This window comes from Diabrotica undecimpunctata, chromosome 8, assembly GCF_040954645.1.
Source record: "Diabrotica undecimpunctata isolate CICGRU chromosome 8, icDiaUnde3, whole genome shotgun sequence".
Taxonomy (NCBI): Eukaryota; Metazoa; Arthropoda; class Insecta; order Coleoptera; family Chrysomelidae; genus Diabrotica; species Diabrotica undecimpunctata.
In genome coordinates, this window is record NC_092810.1 from 8,292,409 (window position 1) to 8,314,858 (window position 22,450).

Here is a 22,450-nt window from a genome sequence, read left to right on the forward strand (position 1 = left end):
TTATATTATACAATGTATAAGTACTTCCCTTTAAAGGTATTATCCAATTAGCACAAATAACATCAAAATAAAAATTAACGCTTTAAGATTTATTCTCTCACAAATTTTATATTTTTTCCAATTTCAGAGACAGTTTAAAATAATTTTTAACATTATTTTATGCGGCACAATAATTCTTCTCAGAATTACAGGAAAAACGCTAAGAGATTGAAAGAAACGTGAAGACAGTACTAGAAAATGTACCGGGTGGTCCAATAAGCCGATCTCTCGGCTATATATCAGAAACTATTAATGTTATAACTTTAGGAGAGAAAATTCCTTAGTAAAAGTGGCCAAGAGAAATCACTGGAAATAACTTTAAAGTTTCTGGGTTAACCGCTAGGGGGCGTAACCTGTGAAGAAAAATTTGAAAACCAGTTTTTTGTGAAATATGCCCAATTATACCAAGTGTTAATTAAGTAAACTAGAAAGAGGCCTAAATTCCGCACAAAGTTTTTTATATTTTTTCAAATAAAAGGTGGGGGAGAGTGGGAAAGTATTTGTGGATAAATACCTATAACTTTGGTTTGGATTAACCGATAACAGGGGTCCATCAATTAATCCCGATCAGCAAAACATTACTTATTCTACCATCACTAAGCAACTACCATTAACAAAATTTCCAACAAAAAACCAGGCCATAATTTTACCGGCAGTAGATGAAATAAGAACAGAAGAGTATACCATTGCAGTAGGAACTATAGTCCATCCAAAAAATGTACTGTTCTCATTCAAAATGTCAAACGGAAGAATACGCATCTACCTTTCAAGCATACAAGTCGTAGATGATTTTCTAAGTCAAGATGATGAAATTAAAATTGGAGAACATACAATCAAAGCATGTAAACTAATTACACCCGCTAATAGATTAGTTTTATCCAACGTATGTCCATCTATACCCCATGACATAATCGAACAGTCTTTAATCAATCTTGGTTTTAAATCAATGTCTCCGATTTCGTTCCTTAGAGCTGGAATATAAGACCCGCAATACAGCCATGTACTTAGTTTTCGAAGACAACACCTACAGACAATTTTACTGTACCCGACTCCGTCCTAATTGATTTTGAAAATATTTCGTAACGAATTTTTATTTCCAATAAACTAACTTGTTACAAATCCTCGGACTGTACCTCAAATCCCTCTTATCCACAAAATACTCAAAAGCCCCAAACGGAGGTAAATTTTCTTCCACAAATACAATCCACTAGCTCCGAACAAAATCAAATTACACATGTAAATGAAGAATCTCGAGAAGAAATGGATGCTCAAGTCAGCACTGATACCTATAATAAAAATGAACTATCTTACTCGGAAGTGTCATCCCCAACTTGCTCCACTCCTACAGAAACTATACCAACATAATTCACTAAATCAAAACCAGTGTAAATTAAAAAGAAGAAAAAAATTATCAAATTAGACAGATCCACTTCTGAAACTACTAATATTGAGTCGTTATTACAACTAGTCAAACAATTTATGCAGGATGCATCACCACCATATGTACTAAATTACACCCATAGCATTCTTAGAAGACGTTCGCGGTTCTTCCACCCCAGTAGAACTGGCCCTAGAATACACACAGGATATACACGGGTTGGGACATTTACAAGAATTAAGAAAAAACTACTTAGTAAAATAAACCAAGATTTTAAGTATTCAGGATGACACCTCTGAAGATACTGACGCATCACAGGAAAATACTCCTAATAATAATAGTCTCCCGTTTTATACCGCTGTCGCGGCTTTGGGAGTATAGCAGGGTAGTCTGCTATATCTAGGGCCTACAGTATACAAGGAAGGTAACACGGCCAGTGCTACGCTTCAACCGTCTATTATTACCCCTAGTTTTACCCAAGGTACTCATTTTTATTCAGGCTGAGTCGACCTGGGGCCTATAGACATTTTTAAAATGTCTAGATGTTCTTGCCGGCGGTAGGATTCGAACTCCGGACCACCGGCTTGCGAGGCAAGCATCCTACCGCTTGCGCTACGTAGGCCCTAGGAAAATACTCCTTCCAACGATAAATAAAAAACAACAAAAGGTTAACAAAATGGCTATTATTTAGTGGAACATTCAATCTGTATTTACACATATAGAATATATCAAACCAGCTCTACTTGGAAGCAGTCATTTTCAGATTCTTTAAGCGCAGTACAAGAAATATTAAGGGTTTACCCAAACCACCCAATACTATGCCAAATTAAAATTGATTTAGATCTAGATTCTAGAAGAACTTTACAGTAAGAATAAAAGGGTAGAATTTGTTTGGATTCCATCTCATGTAGGCATAATAGGTAATGAAAAAGCTGAGCGGGAAGCTTAAGGAGCCTGCTATACGTAGACCCGATAAAGAGTTCCTAGAAATTCCTTATTCCGACATTCAAAACACCATCAAAGAATTTTCAGGGAGAATATGGCTCGAAAGATGGAAAAAACTTGACGACAACAAACTACAAAGCATCAATCCAAATTGGTCACCAAAAGGGATAATGCCACAAAAACCACGAGATCAAGTCATACAACACCGCTTGAGAATAGGACATACCAGGTTAACCCACCAGTACCTAATGAAGAAAGAACAACAAAAACTGTGCTATGTTTGTAATATTCCTCTGACAATCGAACACATTATTGTTAGTTGCCCACTCTATCACCTGGAACGACTTCAAAGTGATTTACCAAGTGATCTGAAAAGTGCATGATCTGAACGTGATCTGATGCGTGATCTGAACTATAGTAAATGTGGTAAAGTAACTAAGTTTCCAAAACTAACTAAATTGTACAATCTGATACAAAAATAGACTTAAGTTCTCAATTGTAATTAGTCGTTATGAGCAAACATCTGATTTTATGTACAACTCTTCCCCTCCAATAACCAAATAACGTTTCATGGTTGACGCGGTTTACTTAATAAAAAAAATGCAGATTAATAAAATCAACAAATTGTACAAAATCAGTGCAAGTCAATTTAGCCTATAAAAGATAGACGTAATTAGCACTTTAGCATAGATATATTCAGGATCCTTTTGCAGATTCTGTAATATACCTGGGGTTACAATTGGATAAGAGATTGTAACGCCAACTATCGCCACCGTTCCGCCAATGCTCTGAGTTCCGCTATCATCGATGCGGACTAGAGGGGATGAAAGGCCAATAATGGTATAAAAGCTTAAGCCACAAGATAGAATCCGCCAGGAAAACCAGAGAGAGAAATAAAAAACCCCCCCAGAGAGAAACGTAACCACACAAAACCCCAGAGTGAAAAGAAACTCCAAAATCATAACACCACACAAGGAAGATAGTTCCTAGCTCAAATCACCCAGAATATCGCATATCGCCTCGTACACAGTGGGCCCAGCTGCTCACACAAGGATACGGTCTATATTGTGGTATCGTATAATATTTTATATATTTTCTTTATTATAATATAGACTATATAATAATTATGATTTTTTGTCCACAGGTCACCTACAAAAAAAACCAGAAAAAACACAAAAAACCGGCCTCGGCCAACAAAAAAATCAAAAAAATACTAACAAAAACCGGCTTCGGCCACCAAAAAAAACTAACAAAAACCCCAAAACCCGGGCACGTAGGGCCCAACGCCTTGAGCACCAAGTCGCCGAACTGAGCCGGGACTCAGAGCGGAGACTTGAGGCCCAAGTAAGCAATTTTAGTTCGCGGATAAGCCACATTAAGATAACAGGAATATAGCGGAGATGCGCTGTCCTGAGTTTTTTTGCATTCGGTTAGGAAACTATGTTGGGGTTCTATTATCCAGGACCTCCACATGAAGAGCATTTGGCTGATTGTTGTGCCTCTATAGCGCATCAGAGTGCTATAGGGGGGAAAGGGATGGTCTAGAGCATTGGAGCACGGTGTGGTGACTCCTGTTTTTACTCGAGTTAACACACCTTGCTCCAATAAATTGTTACACCCGATCGTACTACCTGGGTGAACATTTCTCATAGGCTGGGTTCAATTAAATTGCTTGCTTGCTTGAGAATCCGCCAGAGTGCTGATCTAGGGGCAACTCCATCGGGCCTTTGAGTATTGACTAAAGACCAACCGTCCGGAGTTCTATCAGAGTGTTGATCTGGGAACAACTCCACTGGCCCTAGGATGTTTAGACCTACCGCTTTTGTTAGAGTGTTGATTTAGTGGCAGCTCCTTACCGATCTTAAAGTGTTGATCTGAGACTAATCTGTTGATAGTCATTTGTTCTCTTCCGCGCGTGCGTGTATCAACACACCTCATTTTCGTTGCGATTTTTATAACATTAATAATTATATTTTATTATTCGTAGGTATTAAACAGTGAGTCATCAAGCCAAGCATCGATACCTTTGCCACTAAGATTGATAATTTAATTTTGTACTGTTATCTATGATATAGTTTCATTTTGTTATTTATTTGTGTTGAATAATAATTTTTCTTTAAATTCAACCTGAGTTTTACAGAGCCTGCTGTTTTAAAGAGCTACCTGTCACAATATTTCGTTAGAAAGCCCATATTGGCAAGAAGAGAGAACTCAATATAAAATTTAGAAAGATGAACTGGATGCTAGAAAGAAATTTTAACCTATCCAATAATGCCAAATTACTGAATTAAAAACAAATACTAAGACCAGTATGGACATACGACGCAAAGCTCTGAGGATGTGACAGTAGAAACAACATTGAAGTAATAAAGTGGTTTAAGAATGGGATACTAAGGAGCAGAATTGATGCTTCATGGTACATAAGAAACAGCTGCAATCAGCCAGATCTGAAGATGGAGACTAAGGAACAAATAATAGCCCAACGTGCCAGCAGATATGAACAACGTCTACTTGTGAATACATGTCAACCAGTCTGCTTGTCTATTAAGTGAAAATCAACTTCTTGGTAACACAGATAGTGGAAGAGTAACAATACTTAGTGCAAAAGCAGAGCACAGTGCGAGTTTAACATACCTGTGTAAAGTGAATATTACTGTAAGTAAGTTAGTAGCGATATAAACATTCTTCCTTTTCTTCTTCAGGTGCCAACTCCATTACGGAGGTTGGCAATCATCATAGCTACTTTAATTTTTGAGGCAGTAATTCTAAATAGTTGTTTTGAGCTGCATCCAAACCATTCTCTCAGGTTCTTAAGCCATGGAATTCATCTTCTTCCGATGCTTCTTCTGCCATCTATTTTTTCTTGCATTATGAGTCGCAGGATGCCATACTTCTCGCCTTGCATCACATATCCGAGATACTGTAGCTTTTTTTTTTAATTGTAAGTTCAACTTCCTTCTCTTTACCTATTCTTGTCAGTACTTCATTGTTCGTAACTCTATCTACGAAACCCTCATAATTCTTTTATAAGTCAACATTTCAAAGGCGTTAAATCTTTTTTATGTAGATTAAAGTTGTTATATCTATTTTGCAGTTCTATTTCTTTACATTTTTCAGAGAAGTAGGTTTCTTTAGCCTCTCTAATTTTTCTTCTTATTTGGTTTTGAAGCTGTTTATAGCGGATCGTATCGATGGTTTTGTTTTTTCTGCTTTCATTCATCAACTCTAGAATTTCCTCGGTCATCCACTCTTTTTTCTTACATTTGGTTGTTGTAAGTACTTTCTTACTTGGCTCAAATATAGAGGTTTTGAAGAATTCCCACTGCTGCTCTACGTTGCAATTATTTCTTGGGTTTCTATATTTGTGTTGATTTCGTGTTTCATATTTTCTTTTGTTTCTTCTGACTTTAGTTTCTGTATGTTAAGTTTATTGTTGTTGCGGCCTTTTTGCGTCTTTTTTAATTGAAGTTGAAACCTCGCAATAAGAAGACTGTGATCAGAGGATACGTCTGCTTTTGGATATGCCTTTACTTCCTGAATTGAGTTTCGATATCTGTGTTTTATTAGGATGTAGTCAATTTGATTTCTGACGATTTTGTTATATTTATATTTGCGGCTATAACATTAGGCTCCTGGCAAAACATTATAAACATTACTGAGGAAAACTACAGTTTAAGAAAAACTGTAACAATTTAGGTTAGAATCGAACTGTTCATTGATCTTGTTAATTTTTACTTTTAGTTTGTGGTTTATAAATAAAAATAGATAGGGATATTATGCGAAAAAATTAAAACCATTTGCAAACGTATATGTAGTAGCGTAACTTTCATGAATAATTTAATTAATATCAACAACAATTCCATTGTGATTTGATTATTTTAATACTTAACTTAAACGCTGTGAACAGGGGCAACAGTATTTAATATTCATGTTTTTATTTGCGTATAACCTATCTGAATATAAATTTTCAATTCTATTCACGTTCTGTAATTATATCCATATATCCAATTCGTTAACTAAATGTTGAGAATTTTGTAGACTTATATCTAGTTGGAATAAGTTTTAAATCTTCGGATAAAACTACTCAAACTATGCACCAGCCATCAAATTTACCAATAAAATGTTTAAACTATCATTATTTAATATTAGTTTACGCTACACAGTTGGGTTGTTACTATCTTAAATCAATTTTTACAAAGGAAAGTAGGTAGGTAGACACACGGTAAAAAATAAGTAAATAGGTCAAACTGTATCTACTTAACGATGTAATATACTTACAATGGAACCTATGAATAAATATTGGCGTCCAACGTAAATGGCCAACTCTTGTTTCCGGAATGTCAGTGGTGTACGAAAAAAATTTTTTGGTACATACAAGATGAGTTTTTAGTGCGACTTCGGTAGATAATTTCATTGTGTTACAAGATATCCAAAAAATTTATTTAGCAAAAATGTAGGCAATGATATTCTCCATACTTGGAAAATATGTGATATTCTAGAAGTTGAATAATATTATACAATTTTTTAAATGGGACACCTTATATATTTTTTCAAATTTGTATTCTTTTCATACAATCTTCATTCTTCATTCTTCTTCTCAATATTTAACAAATTTTGACCATTTTTATTTCGAAATCCCCATGAAATCAATACCTATTATGAAAAGAAGTAATGCATATTGCATAAGAACAACTATTTATTTTATATAATAAGGTAAACAATATATTGTAGTTTTTAAATTAAGTTTAATTGAAATTATTATACTTTTTCCATCGTCAATTTGCCAAGCGTCGGCTTTTGAGATTCTTTGATGCCAATGCCGACCATTGGCGTGGAAATTAAGAAAAGGGATCAGTTATCAAACGCATATTTCAAGAAAAATCATATAATTTTTATTAATTTTTACATAATTATATTCAGGAAAATTTCTCAATTTTTGGGCAGAAATTGTTTAAACAATTTTTTAAACAAATTCAAAATATCATCTTTTGTGCTCCAAAAAATATTTTTTAGGTTTTTGGGTGACTCTAAATAAGATCTATGTCATTTTTCTCAAAAGTTAATAGTTTTGGAGATATAGGCGATTTAAAATCCGAAAAATGCGATACCTAATATGCATTTTCGAGGCTTGAAAAATATGTAAATGAGTATTTTTGAGATTCAAGAGTATCTAAACTAAAGTATCAACATTGATTTTGGTGAGAAATCGGAGCAATATTTTCCGTAGCAGAAAAAGGTGATCTTTTGAATTTGAATTGTTTCCGGCAAAAATGTCCGGCACCCTTCAACCTTCGATTTGTTTAAACGGGGCATTTTTGAATAGGACTCTTCAAAAGACAGAATCAGTTTTTTTTTCAAATGGGAGCGGGCTCACAACATCGAATAAATAACAAATTAATTCTTTCAAATTAAAGCTTGTTAATTTAAGTGATTTATAAGAATATTGGACTTATTATTTAGTTTTTACATAAACCATAATATTTTTTTACAATTATCTGTAAATAATGGCTCATTCTGTCAGAAAATTTTAAAAGATTGTCTATCCAGCAATTAAGATAGTCAACTGAAATTTAATTTTTAAACACGGCCTACTGTTAATGCACAAACAGGGTGAATCTTTAATATTTTGCTTCGGGTTAGAGATATCTGAAAAAGTTATTTGGAAAAGATGTTCCAAATATTATTATAACCCCACATAACAAAGTTTTATGTCAAAATTCGCACTTTTACTTTTTTCATTAATTGAAGAGCTTATTTCCAAAATGTCTTAAATCCAAAATTTCGATTTTTTTAATTTTCATTTTTTAAACTTTATAGATTTCTTCAAGTCTAGAATAAAGTTATATGTACCAAAACAACTTCTTATTTACCATTTAAAAGTGCATATGAAAATTGTAAAATTGTATAATTTGATCTTGTTAATTTTTACTTTTAGTTTGTGGTTTATAAATAAAAATAGATAGGGATATTATGCGAAAAAATTAAAACCATTTGCAAACGTATATGTAGTAGCGTAACTTTCATGAATAATTTAATTAATATCAACAACAATTCCATTGTGATTTGATTATTTTAATACTTAACTTAAACGCTGTGAACAGGGGCAACAGTATTTAATATTCATGTTTTTATTTGCGTATAACCTATCTGAATATAAATTTTCAATTCTATTCACGTTCTGTAATTATATCCATATATCCAATTCGTTAACTAAATGTTGAGAATTTTGTAGACTTATATCTAGTTGGAATAAGTTTTAAATCTTCGGATAAAACTACTCAAACTATGCACCAGCCATCAAATTTACCAATAAAATGTTTAAACTATCATTATTTAATATTAGTTTACGCTACACAGTTGGGTTGTTACTATCTTAAATCAATTTTTACAAAGGAAAGTAGGTAGGTAGACACACGGTAAAAAATAAGTAAATAGGTCAAACTGTATCTACTTAACGATGTAATATACTTACAATGGAACCTATGAATAAATATTGGCGTCCAACGTAAATGGCCAACTCTTGTTTCCGGAATGTCAGTGGTGTACGAAAAAAATTTTTTGGTACATACAAGATGAGTTTTTAGTGCGACTTCGGTAGATAATTTCATTGTGTTACAAGATATCCAAAAAATTTATTTAGCAAAAATGTAGGCAATGATATTCTCCATACTTGGAAAATATGTGATATTCTAGAAGTTGAATAATATTATACAATTTTTTAAATGGGACACCTTATATATTTTTTCAAATTTGTATTCTTTTCATACAATCTTCATTCTTCATTCTTCTTCTCAATATTTAACAAATTTTGACCATTTTTATTTCGAAATCCCCATGAAATCAATACCTATTATGAAAAGAAGTAATGCATATTGCATAAGAACAACTATTTATTTTATATAATAAGGTAAACAATATATTGTAGTTTTTAAATTAAGTTTAATTGAAATTATTATACTTTTTCCATCGTCAATTTGCCAAGCGTCGGCTTTTGAGATTCTTTGATGCCAATGCCGACCATTGGCGTGGAAATTAAGAAAAGGGATCAGTTATCAAACGCATATTTCAAGAAAAATCATATAATTTTTATTAATTTTTACATAATTATATTCAGGAAAATTTCTCAATTTTTGGGCAGAAATTGTTTAAACAATTTTTTAAACAAATTCAAAATATCATCTTTTGTGCTCCAAAAAATATTTTTTAGGTTTTTGGGTGACTCTAAATAAGATCTATGTCATTTTTCTCAAAAGTTAATAGTTTTGGAGATATAGGCGATTTAAAATCCGAAAAATGCGATACCTAATATGCATTTTCGAGGCTTGAAAAATATGTAAATGAGTATTTTTGAGATTCAAGAGTATCTAAACTAAAGTATCAACATTGATTTTGGTGAGAAATCGGAGCAATATTTTCCGTAGCAGAAAAAGGTGATCTTTTGAATTTGAATTGTTTCCGGCAAAAATGTCCGGCACCCTTCAACCTTCGATTTGTTTAAACGGGGCATTTTTGAATAGGACTCTTCAAAAGACAGAATCAGTTTTTTTTTCAAATGGGAGCGGGCTCACAACATCGAATAAATAACAAATTAATTCTTTCAAATTAAAGCTTGTTAATTTAAGTGATTTATAAGAATATTGGACTTATTATTTAGTTTTTACATAAACCATAATATTTTTTTACAATTATCTGTAAATAATGGCTCATTCTGTCAGAAAATTTTAAAAGATTGTCTATCCAGCAATTAAGATAGTCAACTGAAATTTAATTTTTAAACACGGCCTACTGTTAATGCACAAACAGGGTGAATCTTTAATATTTTGCTTCGGGTTAGAGATATCTGAAAAAGTTATTTGGAAAAGATGTTCCAAATATTATTATAACCCCACATAACAAAGTTTTATGTCAAAATTCGCACTTTTACTTTTTTCATTAATTGAAGAGCTTATTTCCAAAATGTCTTAAATCCAAAATTTCGATTTTTTTAATTTTCATTTTTTAAACTTTATAGATTTCTTCAAGTCTAGAATAAAGTTATATGTACCAAAACAACTTCTTATTTACCATTTAAAAGTGCATATGAAAATTGTAAAATTGTATAATTTGTATGTTAAATTTGTATGAAAATCTGTAATTTCATGGATTTCATTATATGGATGTAAGACACTTTGGAAATAAGCTCTTCAATTGTAGTCAGGATTCTAAAACGGACAGTTGGCTGTCCCGAGATGCATCTTTAGACAGCCAATTGTAGATTTAGGATCGAGATTACAAATAATACTGAAAAACTAAAATTGCGAATTTTGTCATGAAATTTGGTATGTGCGGTTACAATAAGTGGAACAACTTTTCCAAATAAGTTTTTCCGATTTCTCTAACGCGAAGCAAAATATCGAAAATTTACCCTGTTTGTGGATTCGCAGTAAGCCGCGTTTAAAATTTAAATTTCAGATGACTATCTTAAAAAAATGTGCACTATCGACATGTATGACTGTGCAAAATGTCAAATCTGTATGTATTTTAGTAGCTGATATATAAAGGTGTCTTCATCTTAAATGCGACACACTGTATAATAATGAATACTAGTGTTCAAGATGCATCGCGATAGCTGTAAAGAAATTAATGAGAAGGACTGAAAAGAATCGTCAGAGTCTTCTGAAGTCGAATCTTTCCCAGGTTGGATAACTATTGGTGCTATTGCCGGTAAAACAGGATATTCGTTTTCTATTTTTACAACATGAGCTTCGCAATTTTTCCACACATCGCTATTAATGCCACTAATTATTTCTCGAATATTCTCAATGGCCATTGCGCATAATGTTGGTGACTGATTATATTTTCGCAATCGTTTTTTTACGGTACCCCAAACCATTTCAATTGGATTAAAAATGCAATAGTATGAGGGTAATCGCAAAAGAGTATGGCCGTGCCTGCTGCAAATGGTGTCAATAACGTATTCGTTTTTAAAATTCCGACTTTTGATCATTCTAATTAATTCTTTCTTTACTGGAATCTTTTTAGGAACAGTGATGTTTTTAAGTTGCATAAATTTTAAAATTTCGTCCTTTTTCGTGTTATTATTAGGTATTTTATTTAATATGCGGGAATGATCCGATTCATTATCCATAACAATCACTGAATCAGTTCTAAAGTAGGCACTCTATTTTTTTTGTAAAAATTGTAAACTGTTCGCTGAATAACGTCTTTTGCAGCAGTGTCAATCCTACCCAATTTTTTATTTGGTCGCTTTCGTTTTAAGGAATGATCTGTAACTGTGCCTAATTTAATAATTGTATATATCATCTTATACCCGATTTTTTTAATACATGAATTATCGAAACAATTGCATTATCAGCCATCCCAATATTTTCTTTTTTGAAACACTCATACATATTTAAAACTATTCTTTGGGATTGTACGTGCAAATCTTTATTTTTTAATTCGGAGCTGTCATTAACATAATTGTCATTATTTATTGATAACACAGAAGTTGATGCATCTTAAAAAATGCCATCCTAGAAAAATATAATATTACTTATAACTTATATTACTTATACCTTATAATAAGCCTCCGCCTCTGCAAAAGGAAATATTTTAGGGTGTCACATAGCCAGACAAACAGGTGTTCATTAGAATTTACGGCTTTGCGTTTCGCTGTTGCCATAATGCATGAGTTGAAAATTAGTGAATATAACCTTAATACCATTATTAATATATCTGCAATTTTTCATGTTTCCAGGTAAGGTATAAAATCAATGAAATTTGGAAAAAAATAATACAATTCTTGAAACCGTTTTTGAGAACTTGGATTCTTAAAAGTTGTCTGATTTCTTAACAGTCGATCATTATATCTATAAAAGTATTACCGTTAAATTCACCAACAGGGCAACGTCGAACGTTCAAATTCTCTCCAGACTACAATGTTGCCAATATTCGAAAATTACTTAGAATATAAGTAATATATACAAAGTTCACGGTTGCTTTAATTCATTAGTGAAGAGTCCATGGAAATATTAGTACCTAGTTAATTAATTTATATATATATTTTTTGAGAATATGTTCATATTATTTTTTAAGAGTGTCGTTCGTTGACTAGCAATTGAATAATAACGAATAGAGAATAGAGAATATTTTTTAAATATAACCTTAGGAATTTTAGGAAATATGTCTGACAACCTTGATTTGAAAGGCGGTCTCTTTGATACCAGAATGAGACATGTTTATGTTGAAAAATTATTAGTGGATGTACTATAACAAAAAAATTATATACAGGGTGAACTACAAAATCACCCTGTATTTTATTTCATAGAAATATTGTATTTCTGATACTATTTCATTTTTATATAGCATTTTCTATACTAAACTTATTACTTTCCGAGATATTTTTAGTTTTCTTCAAATTTCGGAAATGCATTCAATTTTTGTACGTAGAAATAAGTGTTGAGTATTGAGTGATAATATAACATAATTATTCTTAGTCAATAAGTAACTAACAAAAAATATAAACCATAACAATATGTATCAATAAATGTGATATTATGGAACTATCATATTTCCTTCTATACAAGAATCCTAAAATTTCTACGAGATAATATGTTTTGTATAATAATATAACAAGATTATTTTTATTCAATAAATAATTCACACAAAACAGAAAGCAAAACAATGTACAATTGATGTAACAATTTTTAAACTGTTATATCAACAGAATTCTAAGCCAGAAATCTATCTATAAACTCTCTCAGGGTTTATTTGGAGTAGCTGGGTCATGGATAAGTGAATGACAAGGGGGTTGGATTGGGGCAACTACAAAAAATGAAACAAATGTGTACTTACATGAATCTCGTAGACAGATGGATAACAAAAACAACAAGAATGGCTTCTAGCTATTTAAAATAAGGACGCCGCTTCGAAGGATCCTTGTCTTGCTGGATGAAGGAAAAAGGCTCTTCCTTCCTAAAAAAAACTCTATATTAATAGTTACAGAGATTTGTACCAAAATAATAAAGAAGAAAAAACTTACATATGTCCTATTTGTTTACAAAATCCGTTTACAACTGGAAGATGCTATAAAAATTGTTACTGGGCTATAAATTGTGGCAAAAAAAATTATTACAAATAAAGATACCTTTTTAGATGAAACTATTCATGGAGGTTAACCTTTTTCTGAAAACTAAAACAAATTAATGACAAAAATAGTAAAGCAAGCTGTCATATGTCTATATTTAAAAACTGGACAAATAAAATGACAGCTAAGACCACGCCCTAAGATTTACAATATTAATATTAATTATTACAATTTTTTTTTAAATTATGAAAGCAATTATTAGGAAAAAATGTCCATCTTTACTCTAAAATTTAAACACAAAAAAAGTGAGTTTCACTACATTACACATCCACTCCTGGTTTTCCAGATCCTACTCCCCGGTCCTAAAACCCTAATAGGACCGGTACTAACATATGGCTCAGAAACCTGGACACTCACTAAAAGAAAGGAAACGTTGTTAGCCACCTTGGAAAGAAAAATCTTGCGACACATATATAAGATCACAAAAGAAAACGGAATATGGCGAAGAAGATACAACTCTGAACTATACAAAATATACCAGGATCCGGATATTATAACATTCACTAAAATAGGATGGCTGCGTTGGATATGACATGTAGAAAGAACCAAACAAAATATTCAAACAGATGCCAGTAGGAAAAATAACAAGAGGAAGACCGAAACTAAGATACTTAGAACAAATAGAAAATGATATAACAACCTTAAAAATAAAAAACTGGAGAAAAAAAGCACGAAACAGATCAGAATGGAGACGAATCCTGGAACAGGCCAAGACCCAAAAAGGGTTGTCGAGCCAGTGATGATGATGACTCCCCGGTCCTGGGGGTAGGACCTGAACTTATGACATACTCTCTGCTATATCCTTACTCCAGTCCAGGTCCTACTCCCCAGATTCCTGTGGACTTATGCTATACTCTCTGCCACGCAAAAAACTGCATCTCCAAACTGTGAAAAAGTAATTCCGAAACGGGATGCTTACGACATTGAGGATTGAAATGGACGGTACTAGATACAAACTTCAGACTGGGCTTCTTAAAAAAATAGGGCACTGGAACATCAAAATTGCTGCAGGCGGCGACACAAATCTCTTATATACTTAGAAGCAGAAATTGATTACTCTTCCAAATTTGACATATTACATAGAGTAAAATTTTACTATTTTCAATAAATTTTGTCGGTTTTTTTACCGACCAACTAAAACGTCTGTCTTCAATGGACCATCTTCCAAACCTAAAACTTGAATTCATTCGACCCTCGATATCGGCGGGGCTACCTATGCCACCCTTTTCAAATCTAACTTGATCTCTCAACTGGAATAACCCAAATTTCTCGTTAAACATATCACAAAACGACCTTGCATCAAACTACTTTTCTGAATTGCAGAACTAAGACATACCTCTATTTGAATTATTTTACTGCCAGTTCTTGTGAGTGCGTCTCAAACAAGATTTTGTAAACACAAAATTGGGGAAATATTTAATACTTGGCCCAGAGACGTACTGGATAAATTTTATACCTACTTGAATATAAGATAGTTTTGAAGGAATTTTCTGCATGCTACAATATATTAATGGAATTAATAATTAATTTTAATAATATTTTTAAGGTAGAATTTATTATAAAACAATGTAAAGGTTTACGTTATTTTAGATTTAAAACCTTTCCTAGCGCCATCTAGGGATCTGAAACTCTGAACTACTCAATTTCAATAATTTGACATTTCAATCATATTTTGTTCTTGAAATGATACGTTCAATTAAAAATACTAACAATATTAATTACATACATTAATACAGATTAAGATTTATTTTGCAAAATAATTTATATTAGTTTATATTTATTTAATTTATATGCAAGAAGGTACATGCTGGTTTTGTTAGTTAATCGATTTTATAAGACGTCTTTTAATTTTTTGTAACATTTTTATAACAACTCGAGAAATACAGGATCGACTTAGGTAATTTTGATTTTAAAATATTTTTGTATAAATCTGACATTTCAATCATATTTTGTTTTGAAACGATACAATTGATTTATTGCCAACAATTTTGATTGATGACATATAATATATATTATACCTCATACGCCACTGGTTTATAAATTTATAAAGAAATATTTATTAAATATATTTTTTTAATAAAGAAATAGCATTTTTTATAATGAAATAAAGGCTTTAGAAAATTTATAAAGTAATATATATTGCTTATAATTGATTTAGAGCGTTTATATCACTTCTACATATTTCTTAATGACATTGCTTCTTTGTGTCAAATTGATATGCTAATTTAGGCATTTTTTTATTTATTTTAGTACCTACTTTTTTGGTCTTTTTTTTATCCCATTTAGGCATGTGTTCACATGCACTTTATTGTTATTTATATTATAAATCTAACCTAACATGTTTGCTGACACTTTTTTTGCGATAAAATGTCGTATTGATGATTTAAATAATTTTAAAGTGTTTTGTGGTGGATGTAGAATAGATTGTGTCGGATCGTGACGTACGATACATCATTGGAAAAGAGAAGGGGTAGCGAATATGTTAAGACATAAAAAACACACATGGCGGCAATGCCAAAAGGGTATTATATCATACCTCCGTTGTTATTGGTCCGATAAATAACGAATATATTAAGATAGAAACAACAAATAAGACAGCTACCAAAAGGACAGTATGCAGTATCTTCAATAATAAAGAACCTATAGCGACATAGGAGATATCATGGGACACTTTCAATAAAAATATATTTACTGTAAGACAAATTTGTATTTATTGACTTAAGAAAGCCTCTGGCTTTATACAAAATAAACAACTGACTGAATCCTTACATGCGACATAGCAAATGATGGGGGAGGATATAACGAATATATTAAGATAGAAAAAACAAACAAAGTGACTACCAAAAGAGCGTTACACAGCATTTTGTTATTTATGAACGTATAGCGATATACGAGATATCACATGACACTATGGATGATAATAAACACACTATAAGGTAAAATTTGCTTTATTGACCTGAACAAGGCCTCTGACTGAGTACAAAATAAACAACTTGCCGAATCCTAGCATATAACGACATGAGACATGTAGTAGATATACTGTATATAGAGTGATATCATATATATATATATATATATATATATATATATATATATATATATATATATATATATATCCAGGATATAGTCAAAAAATGATTAGAAGAGTCAGAAGACTATCAGATCATAGTTTATATTTACTTGGTTTACATGAAAAAAGTTTATTGTTTTAAAAATTTAACGAGTGACTGCAGATTGCCATTGATTGAGCCTTCCGTCGGATGCTACGGACAGAATTACTAGTTTTTAATAAAACATAAACTGCCCATTGTGACGAGCAGTTATTAATAAATAAAATTCCATTTGTGTCAGTTACAAAGGTAAAATAGTAGGCTTTGAAAAAATGACAGTTTTCTTGTTATTAAACCGTAAACGGTAGGCTTTGAAAATGACAGTATTTATATTATTACCTTTTTAATCGGTCTGTGTAGCTGGTCTTTATTGTTAAAAATGAATTTTTCTGTAAAAGAGTTAACAGATATGATCTGGGTATTAAGAGAAAGTTCGAGAAATTGCTTACTTGCATCCAGAATATCACGAGCGATATCTTGAACGGAGAAAGGAAGGAAAAAAATAGTGGATCGTTTTGTTCGCACTGGGTCAGTTGTTTAAGAAAAAAATGAGAGAACCAAAACTGTTCTGAGTGAAGAAAAGGAATATGATGTACTGATAGCTACTACTGAAGATCCCCACGTCAACACTCGTGAAATTTTAGATATATTCGTTAGATTAAAAATTGACAGTCGATAATTATCAACACAGATTAGCTTTTTGTCAATGGTCTCAGCAGCAAGTGCAAAGTAACCGATTTTTTTCGATTATGTGCTTTTTGGAGGTAAGGCTACATTTCACAAAAATGGAACGGTAAATCGGCATAATTTTTATTAATATGCATCAAGAAATCCTTATTTTGTTAACACTCATGGTCAAACTAGATGTTCTTTAAAAGTTTGGGCTGATATTGTTGGTGAGTATGTGATTGGAACATTTGTTTGGATTTTCTAAATAATCATTTGCCAATGCTACTGCAAAATGTTCCGCTTAATATTCGACAACGAATGTGGTTTTTACACGATGGTGCTTCAGTTCACCACACTCCTATTCACAATCATCTAAATAATAACTTTCCTGACAGGTGGGTAGGCGGAGGAGCACCAACTGTTTGGCCACCGCGATCACCAGAATTCTCCAAAATTGATTTTTTCATGTGGAGCTATATAATAATAATAATAATAATAATAATAATAATAATAATAATAATAGCGTTTATTGTCCAACAGAATCCATTTATAGGACAAAATACAATACTAAAGTTAAATAATAATAATAATTCATAAGTACTAACTAAATAACACATTTTTCGAGTATTTTACCTTAACATAAAGAAACTACTCAATCACCTAGGTAGATCTCAGCCATCCTAGTAAGCTGCTTTAAACTGCAGTGAAATATATCGCAGTAAGCACTTAAGGAATTATAATAGTTGCACATGAGAAATAGAGGAGAATTTAACATAAGATTAGTTTTAGCTTGTGTATTTCTGAACGTAATCGAATTTCTCACTGGATAAGATGGAACGTTAAAATTTATTTGTCGAAGAATATCAGGGCAGTCAATGAGATTATGTAGGAGCTTGTACAGGAATATTAGGGAGGCATTAATTCGTCTAGATTCTAATGATAATACGTCCAAACCGCTACATATCTCACTATTGCTGATGCCCCTCTTGGGATATATGCCGTTAATTTTGAAAGACAAAAATTTTAAAAATTTACGCTGCACCTGCTCTATAAGTTGGATATGTACATCATAAAAAGGTGACCAAATGACAGAGGCATATTCCAGTTTACAGCGTACAAAAGTGTAATAAAGTAATTTAATTGCCTTAATATTAGTGAGATTTCGACTATTTCTAATTACGAATCCATAAGATTTAAGTGCTTCTTTAACCTTTAAATTTACATGTTCAACAAAGGTGAGTTTATAATCAAATGTAACTCCAAGGTCTTTAATTTTATTTAAACGTTCAAGTTCATTGCCATTGATAATATAAGGATGGTATAAATTAGACTGTTTCCTAGAATAACTAACTACTTTGCACTTATTGGCATTAAGATTCAAATGATTTGCATTACACCATTCATGTACACGATTCAGTTCACTCTGCAAAAAATGACAATCATTAAGGTCACTTATCAATGAATAAATCTTTAAATCATCGGCATAACATAAACATGGTGCAGAAATTGATTCACACAGATCGTTAATAAATAACAAGAACAATAATGGACCTAGATTAGAACCTTGTGGAACCCCTGAAGAAGCTAGGTACTTTTCCGATTTGTAACCATTATAAGCAACAAACTGCGTTCTATTTGACAAGTAAGACCTCATAAAAGTCACGGCATCCTCAGAAAGACCAAAGAGACACAATTTAGAAAGTAATACGCCGTGGTGAATTCTGTCGAACGCCTTCGTAAAGTCAGTATATATGACGTCAACTTGACTTCTATTATCTAGGGCCGCTGAGATATATTGTGTGACCATTAATAAGTTTGTCACAGTGGACCGGTTGGAGACAAAACCATGTTGATATTGAGACAGCTGATTACGAGTGCGTGAGTAAATACGATTATACAAAACTATTTCAAAGACTTTCGATAGATTGCAAATAATGGAAATTGGTCTGTAGTTTTCTACCTGACCCTTTTCACCAGTTTTGAATATTGGGCACACTTTTGACTCCTTCCAGAGACTCGGATATTCCCGGAGAGACTCGGATATAAAAGACCTTGTATACCAGAAGCCTCCAACAACGCCAGATGATATGAAAATTAGAACAAGAGAAGTTTTTAATAAAATTGACTTACAAATATTTAGAAATGTGGCTCGGTCAATTGAATATCGGTTACAAACTTGTATAGACGTTGAAGGTGGACATTTTGAACATTTACTTTAGACTTATTTCCTTAATATCACAATAATTGTAACATTCATTACATATTATTATGGTTTATATTCTTTGTTAGTTACTTTAAACTTAATTTAAAAACTGCAATATATTGTTTACCTTAGTAAATAAAATAAATAATTGTTTATGCATTATTTCTTTATATACATGCTGTTGATTTGATCGGGATTTTGAAAAAAAAAATGGTCATACCTTGTTAAATACTCTGTAAAGTAATGGAAAACTCAATACTATAAGAACAAGAATAATTAGAAGAATACAAATTTAAAAAAATATATAGGGTGTCCTCTTTAAAAAATTGTGTGTTTGCTACATCACGTAGTTATTAATCACCTTGTAGAATTCCACATAAACTCACCCTATATATCTAATTGGTTTCTTGCGACGTTATACGATACCTACTTTGTACATTACATTGGCTCTCTTTAAGGTATCTTGTGCTCGTTGTCTTAGTTACTTCTCTCCAGGATTTTTGAGATTTTGCTCATCATTTGCGGTTTGTCAGAAACCATTCCATAATCTTTTTTGGGAGATAGTTTTCAATCCCATGGCCACGCCCGTACTATATCAGTTGCTTTCTCTCCACATCTTTTGTTTTTGTGTCTTCAACTCCTATTCGTCGTATTATCTTATCTTCAAGAGCACAAAAAATGTCTTGCATTATTAGCATTTCTATTGTGACATCTTAAAAGTAGAAAAATATTATTTTAAAAAAGGTTTAATAAATACCTTTTCTATTTTACAACAAACAAAAATTAAATTAAACACAAACATCAAAGTCATTTGCAGGAATTGGTTAAAATTACTAGTTATCTGGAACGGAAAGCATAACAATTAACAATCATTTAATTATGCAAATAAAAAAATGAATTTGAATGTAAAATGCACTTCAATATAAACTTACATAAAATTATCTATTTATGAATAGGGAAAACTCAACTCTTTGTATGCGTATATAATTTTATTCTTAAAAAGTTTATGGATGAATTAGGATTGTGATTTCTTTGTCTAAGAATGGCGATTTTAACAGACATTTTAAATGATTTTACTAGTAATATTGGTAAGCTGTTTTTATCATTTTGGTTTAAAATATTTTCTTAGAATAGATATTGTTCTGAAGCTATTTTCTTGTGGCATGTTAAAGTAATTACTATTGAAACGGGAATAAGCCACAATTAAAGGTTAAAGTACGTTTATTGACGTTTCAATTTCCACTTCGGAAATCGTTCTCAAAATACAAACATCAGTAAATTAAGCAAATTTTGTTTTTTGTTACTTGGTGAAAAATTCACCAATATTTTGAGAACGATTTCCGAAGTGGAAATTGAAACGTCAATAAACGTACTTTAACCTTTAATTGTGGCTTATTTCCATTTAAATAGTAATTACTTTAGAATAGATTTTTATCGATTTTTATATTTGTATATTGAAACTTATATTTGAGTTTACTACATTTATATACAGTGTGTTCCAACGAAAATTTAATTCCCTAGAAACTCAGATCACAAACTTGTGGTGGCATGGATGGAATTCCCCTATATCTGGACAAAACAAAAACATACATCGATTGTTACAACGGGAACGACAATAAACGAAAAGAGGCTCAAATTACATCTATTCAAAAAGAATCAATAAAAGATTTATACAAAAGAAGACTAGACCAAAAACTAGAAGAATTCAGATATGACACGTTAGATGAAATGTATGAACACATAAAAACCTGCCTGATTTCAGCGGCCTTAGAAGCTCTTGGAGAAGACGACCAAAGGAACACCCATCAGAATATCAAATTAAGGGAAGACACATTGAAATGCATAAAAGAAAAGAAAAAACTACACATAAAATACCTAAACACCAAAAAACAGGAAGAGTTAGACCTATATAGAGCGAAAAACAGAGAGGTAAAGAAAAGAGTAACAAATGAAAAGAACGAACGATGGGAACAAGCATGCACAGAGATAGAACGACATATCGGAGGAACGAGAAATTCAGAATCATGGCGAATATTAAAAGCACTTCAACGAAATAAGACAGAGAAAACCCAGATCGGCGAAATTAGTGAAAATGAGTGGCAAGAATACTACGTAGAACTACTTACAGAAACCCGTCCCCAATTTCAGGAAGAGAATATAGAACATGCAGGAAATGGGGCATACGACCAGATAGAAATAAGCCTGGCAGAAGTTAAGAGAGCAATCAAGACATTTAAGAACAAAAAAGCCAAAGGACCCGGAGGAATACCAAACGAACTAATTAAAAACGGAACGAAAAAGTTATTCCGCATGCTACATAGAATATTCGAAAGAGGACTAAATGGAGAAGAAATACCTGCGGAATGGACACAAGCATACATCACATCCATACATAAGAAAGGAAACAGGAAAAAATGTGAAAACTATAGAGGAATTAGTATAATATCGTCGGTAGGTAGACTTTACGGGAAAATTATTAAGGAAAAACTAGAAACTGAAATAATAGGAAAAATTGGAGAAGACCAAGCAGGGTTCACAGTAGGAAAATCATGCCTAGATCATACGTACACATTAGAACAACTGATAGAGAAGAAAATGGCAAAAGGTAGACCGGTCCATCTGGCCTTTGTTGATCTAAAGAAAGCATATGACTCAATACCTAGAGTCAAATTATGGGAAGCAATGAATGATCTCGGAATCCGACAAACACTAATAAAAGCAGTTAAAGCACTATACAAAGAAAACAAAGTAGCTATTAAATGTGGAAATAAAGCCTACAATCCATTTAAGACGACAAAAGGACTTCTACAAGGCTGTGCTACGTCCCCTACTCTGTTTAAAATATTCTTGGAAAAGTCACTCAAACCATGGAGGAGAAAGTGCGAAGGAATGGGCATACCAGTAAGAGACGAATACCTATACACCTTAAGTTTTGCCGACGATCAAGTAGTCATCGCACAAGATGAAGAAGATCTCAG

The 22,450-nt window shown here is 32.1% G+C and overlaps 1 protein-coding gene across 1 annotated transcript in view; it reads left to right on the top strand.

Moving 5' to 3' along the window:
- The first annotated feature begins 20,427 nt into the window (after positions 1 to 20,427).
- The window catches only part of LOC140448273 (very long chain fatty acid elongase F-like), a 35,197-nt gene continuing 33,174 nt past the window's right edge, over positions 20,428 to 22,450 (top strand). Inside the window, exon 1 of the mRNA XM_072541368.1 lies at positions 20,428 to 20,560. Within this exon, the coding sequence (XP_072397469.1) occupies positions 20,515 to 20,560 (46 nt within the window). The 5' untranslated portion in view covers positions 20,428 to 20,514. The remainder of the gene's footprint in view (positions 20,561 to 22,450) is intronic.